Here is a 5,953-nt window from a genome sequence, read left to right on the forward strand (position 1 = left end):
CACGTGATGAAAATGTCTTTTTTAGATCGAATATGTGCCATGCACAAGTAATTACATTGTTGTTATTATGATCTTGTTATGATGTAGTCCTTGAATAGAAGCATTTGATTGCATGATGAAATAGGGATGAAGCAAAAAGGGAGTTACACTATAATCCAAGCATGATTATAAATCTAGAATAAGCAATCACAATGTTCTCTTGAATTTCATAAGGCATTGGATTGTGCTTTGTTGTTTATCTTAACCAAACATTTTACACTATTATCATATTCTTGTAGTGTTAGAACAAAAGAATCCTGTTATCATGTTTTCTATGTTATAAGGTTGTATGAATTTTGTGCCAACAAATGAGTGCTATGTATAAAAGATATGAGCTTTCCAACTTTTGCCATGGTTGCTTATACTTTAAGCACAGGGGAACGTTGGAGGCTTGTAGTACAAGGATTCATAATGTGTGAGAGTATATTCAAACCTAAAATGTTGTCCTTGGAAGTTCTCTCTCTCTCTCTCTCTCTCTCTCTCATTCATAGAATCTTGGAGGCATGCACTTATTTAGGTGTTCATGACGTGTGAGAGTCTATTCACTTTAAAGTATGTCCTTGCAAATCCACACTCATACATCATGAATATCGACTCTTATCCGGTAATTCGATTCATAAGTACAGCATAAAATCTAATGACATGGTTTTTAAACATATTGAATCTCGTGCCCATACTTCCTTACATGCTCTTACAAATCGTATGCACCTTGTCTAAGTACTCTTATGAGTACCCTCCCTTGTCCTACCTCCACAATCCTAGTCCCTACCTGCAAATATCCAAGGTCATGGTCATCACAATTGTGCCCTCAATGCACGTACTACCAAGCATAACATAGTACTGAGCATAACAATAGATGATTACATGCTCCAAGAAGTAAAATTTATTCCTTTGGAGCACTCGAGTTTGTGGTGTGGGGCCGAAGCAATAAGAAGGGCGATGATATGCACAATGTGTGGAGGAATGAGGAGAAGAGTCACTTCGGGTGAGATGTTCCAAATATGTGGGATGCTTGGTGGGATTGTGGGGAGATTCCAAAGGAAGGGGGAAGGATACTATGGGTAAAGTGGAATGGGATGGGTGGAGGAGAGGGAAGGAATGAGAGAGTTATTGAGAAAGCATCTCCTTGCCTAATTGGCAATTATTTGGAGGGCTCTAACGGTATCAGAGCTCGCCGCCAGGAAGGTGCGAGACGAAAAACAAAAGTGAGAAAGCATCTCATGGAGGGAGGAAAGCAGCTCTATAAAGAGAGAGCAGTGTGTGTGGAGAGATATAGAATGTGTATGTCTGTCCTTGTTGTGAATCTTTCTCTTGTTGTGTACTACCCCTCACTCTCATTGTGTACCCACATTGCGCACCCACTCACCCACCCACACTCTCTTTGAGGATTTGTAACTTACGCGCAGTCCGTAGCTGCTCCCCCATCACATGGTACGAGCACCCTCTCACATGCTCTACCTTCTCTGGCTGTAGCCTCCTCTCCCACCTCTTCGCTGCATAGTCCAAGAACTTGAGACAGCTCCGCATCCTCGCGATTGTGTCGTATAAACTGTCCTAGAGGGTGTCTTACAAACTGATCTAGAGGAGTGATGGATGAGAAGTACTGTCACGGCCAGGGTCTCGGACCCATCTTGTAGAAAACAATATAAAAACCCAACGTAGTAATTCTCTGGTGCTTAGGGTGCGCTTAGGTGTGGGTTGTGATCTTTGATATCGCTGCACCCAGACGCGAGAGAGAGAGAGAGAGAGAGAGAGAGAGCGCTTAAGCTTCGACACATTTTGATGCAGTTTTGTCATATTTTGATGCGCTTAAGCTTCGACATTTTTTGATGCAATTTTGTTGTTCTACCTGACTTACATCGTGGGCACCTATTCAGGCTATATTCATCCGTGTCAAAAGGAAGAAGACGACATATTTTCTGCACTGTGAGCCTTCTGAGACCGTCCTGGAATTGAAGGCCCATCTGCAGACTCTCAGTGACAATCCTATCATGAACCAGCGCCTTATTTTACTGGCATCACGTCAAGTTCTCGATGATGCCGGGACTCTCGCCGAACAAAAGGTGTTTCCACAAATCTGAGCTTTCAATATTCTAGGATTTTTACTATGCACTACTGCAAGCAGATTAATTTCCCCTAATCCAGTCCCTTCCTGATCTCCTCATCCACTCCCTCCTTCCACAGCTGGAAAGTAAGCATTCAAAGAAGAATGCGGTCAGCCATTCTCCCTCATATTATCTCGATAGGATTTCGTCATAAGGACAATCATTGAAATTCATTATACAGAGCGACTACGAAAATTAGACAACGCGGTGGCGGCTAGAGTAGTTCACAATTCCACCTTGGGAGCTATACTTCTAACCGTGACGATTAAGTACATCGGATGGTAACGAAAAGAGATCTCTGCAATGATCCTGAATGATATGATCATCTTGGAAAGCAATCTGCTATCTGCAATGATACTGCACATGATCATTATCATTGCAGATACCATACCAAGATGATCATCGACTACGAGTATCCTACGTACTCTAATACGATGTCTTGGAAGTCCACAGAAGTATGAGAGCTCTAATAAGCTGGTTCTAGCTAATTCTAATAAATTGCTTCACACTATAGGTTCGGTATCGTATTGACTGCAGACGTATTAGCGTTCCACTCCTGATTCATCAGAGGCGTTACACGTCCTATGTTGCTTAAAGTGATTGACCGCTATATTTCGGTTCGCCAGTCTACTTTACTCTAGCTTCATGTAGGATACGCATAATAAAAAAGGGTTTCCTGGCACGTTGCTCTCCCTCTCATGCAAGTATCCTCGTAAGTTACCTGCAGCATGCATCCGTAAATCAAAACGTCGCATACTTCTGAGAACTAAACTCGCGCTTTCTGTGATGCAGGTTGAGAATGATGCTGTTATAGCGATGACTCTGAGGAAAGGTTCGTGGTCCATGCTGAATCGAAGCTCGCGAATGTTATTATCCGCTAGTTCTTTGGTAGAACTGAAAATGTTCTGTAACTGTGCTAAGATTCAAAGAGCTCTATGATCTAAAGGGCACATTATGAATTGTAGCTCTGAACCATTGTTGTTGTCATGATGTGGATCAGGGACTGGAGAGTGGGAGGATATTGACATCGAGAAGGCAACTTATCAGAGCATGATCTATTCAGATGACTGCTAATCCGCTTCATTGGTGAGGTGGCAGATTGCCACGTACTGCTGAAATTGGAGATGGACCACGGCCTAGTATCTAAGATCGAATCCGTTTTTCACATTTAGATCGTAAGTAGCATTGATAAGAAGGGGTTTTGTGTAGAAACTATGTTTTACAATTCCATTCTTGTGTATTATAAGAGAAAACGAAATGTAGCGTTAGAATCCGAGCTCTAAAACACTTGCTTGGAAGATAGAAGTGATCCATAGGATCCAACTTTTGCTACCTTAGTATGCCGTATAGCACAAAATGGGTCAACATCTACCATTGTCTTGTATAGGTTACGTGAAATTTTTTTTACCTTGAAAGAGCTAAAGGCTCATAAAAGTTAGTATTGCCACTCATAAGAGCTTATTAGTTGATTCATGTACTTTGAAGCTATAAAATAGCATTTACATGCTTTGTGAATGGACATCCATGAACCATGTGTTCTGTTTATGTTTATGATGTGAAATCAAGAGTAACTATATGCATCTCAAGGACATTGTCAAATAATAGACATGAAACACTTTGATAACCCTTTGTTTGCTAATTATTATCCATTGAATGAAAATACTTCGAAACTATCTTATATCCATTGAATGAAAATACTCAGAAACTATCTTACACAAAAATTATAGCCTACTACTTAGTTAATACGATGAAATTATGAATCCAGAATCATCCATTCAAATCTCTAATAGAATATTTGCTATATAAGACTTAGATTTACTAGATATTATCTTAGGATGGGTCAAAGTGTAGGCAATTACATATCTATTTGGGGTTGCCTTTATTTTGGTGGGCAGGATCAAAAATCAAATATTAACTCACGATAACTTGTATAGCCCTTGTGCTCATCGGATTTTTTGAGTAGCATGATGATTACCACAATGGAGGGCCCCCGTTTTCAACTTTCTGTGATATTTTACTAGCCCCCATTCGATCTATTTGGAGACTCCTCCAATGCACGATAATACTACTTTCATAAGATAAAATGTGTGACATGGAGGATATGTACTATGACAATTGATGCCATAGATGGCATTTTTCATGGAGAAGACATGACATTTCATAGGCTAAAACCAGTCATATCAACTCCAACAATGAGTCAAACTAGCTGAGTGCTGGCTTGAGTGCTGGCTCAAACCAGTGATGTCAACTAGCACAATGGCTCATGCTATCCACATCAACCACTACAATGTCTCAAACCATGAGTAATCACTCAAACTAATTACATGAACCCTTGTAATGACTCAAATCAACCACATCAATCATCACAATGGCTAAACTAGACACATTAACAAATGAGATGGCTCAAAGTAGTGAACAAGTGATGCCTCAAGTCAATGACGTCGACCACCATGATAGCTCAATTAACCATGTCATCCACTATAGTGGTCCTATTATACAACATATGTTTTTATGCAATCCATTGAGCTGATTCCATCTAGGCACATGGCAATGTGGACTTTGGTACTACCCATATCGTAATACATATTAAAGCCTAACTTACATAGCCAATCATCTCTCTCCACAAATCTAACTGTGCAACATCGTGTGCATTTGCACAAGCCTTGGAACTAGCCTATGAAAATGAATAGTAGACATCAGTTCTCACTCACCCTAAAATCAATGTACTCCCTACTACACAACAAGCCCATGGCAATGCTATAATATTTCTCAATTTTAGATGGTTTTGAATACATTAACCAATCATCATGCAGATAACCTACAAGTTAGCCAATCCCTTTAAGTCATCCAATTTTAGCATTTGAAAAGTTATGGATTTCCTGGGTTTTATACTAAACTAGCAAAAATATTAGTCAGTAATTTAAGTATGAGGTGGAATGTTAGTTGTTATTCCTTAATGAATTTACCGTCATTCATGCAAAGTTAGACTCTCTCTCTCTCTCTCTCTCTCCCCAAACACAACAACATAAAGCACCCATAGACATGCACATAGATGCACTTCCTTAACTTTAAAAAAAACTTACGGGCACATCTATTTACGTGTCTACAGACCTGCATCTATAGGCGCATCTATATAGCAGCTATAGACACGCCTATAGATGCACTTTTAGACACTTTGTAGAAATTAAAAAAAAAGAAAGAAGCGTTCATAGATGCACTTATAGATGCTGTGCATTTAAAAAATAAAAATAAAAGCAAAATTTTGTGTGGTTGAACAGAATGTTGTGTATGTCGTGTATGTTGTGTGGTTACAAGAATCCCATTTTCTCAGTGTGCAATTCAATTCTTACAGCCAACTGCATTTTAATTAGCACAGTTGGCATTTTAATTAGCATGATTCCAAGCACATCTATAGCTCTGACGATTAAAATTACGAATAAAACATCACAACTCCAAAACATTTAGTTCACAAGACATTCATTGATAGAACGTTGCACAAGGAAATTGAAAGCCAAAAACATGAAAGGAGTGTATATGAATTCATAGCCCAAAAAGTGCTTATATGTACATATAGCACGAAGCCAAGCCACGTCTTGTGGCTTCAAGTACAAAAAATAAGAGGAGTGTATATACAAGAGAGGCATGAAGCCAAGCCAATGGCTTCAAGTATAAAAATGAGTAGCTAGCACTACTTCTATGACTAAGCATCCTCGCTCCCTTCTTTGCTCCCTTCTTCGCTCCCTTCTTCACTCCCTTCTTTGCTCCCTTCTTCGTCACCTTCTTCCTCATCTTCTTCCTCCTGATCAGCC

The 5,953-nt window shown here is 39.7% G+C and overlaps 1 protein-coding gene across 1 annotated transcript; it reads left to right on the forward strand.

The window, feature by feature from the left end:
• The first annotated feature begins 1,333 nt into the window (after positions 1-1,333).
• On the forward strand, positions 1,334-3,595 carry LOC147883336 (uncharacterized). Its single transcript, XM_087399938.1, has 4 exons — positions 1,334-1,470; positions 1,917-2,102; positions 2,937-2,976; positions 3,145-3,595. Exons 1-4 carry the CDS (start codon positions 1,468-1,470, stop codon positions 3,216-3,218), a joined length of 303 nt encoding a protein of 100 aa, XP_087256064.1. The 5' UTR covers positions 1,334-1,467; the 3' UTR covers positions 3,219-3,595.
• The last annotated feature ends 2,358 nt before the right edge of the window (positions 3,596-5,953 follow it).

The sequence above is a fragment of the Dipteris shenzhenensis genome, chromosome 28 (assembly GCF_047967505.1).
Source record: "Dipteris shenzhenensis isolate YYH24624 ecotype China chromosome 28, Dip_SZ_1.0, whole genome shotgun sequence".
Classification (NCBI taxonomy): Eukaryota; Viridiplantae; Streptophyta; class Polypodiopsida; order Gleicheniales; family Dipteridaceae; genus Dipteris; species Dipteris shenzhenensis.

What these genes read in the sequence shown, in the direction of transcription:
- LOC147883336 (XM_087399938.1), top strand. An exon ending in GGACTCTCGCCGAACAAAAG is followed by an intron (nt 2,103 to 2,936) that starts GTGTTTCCACAA and finishes TCTGTGATGCAG; the next exon opens with GTTGAGAATGATGCTGTTAT. An exon ending in AGCGATGACTCTGAGGAAAG is followed by an intron (nt 2,977 to 3,144) that starts GTTCGTGGTCCA and finishes GATGTGGATCAG; the next exon opens with GGACTGGAGAGTGGGAGGAT.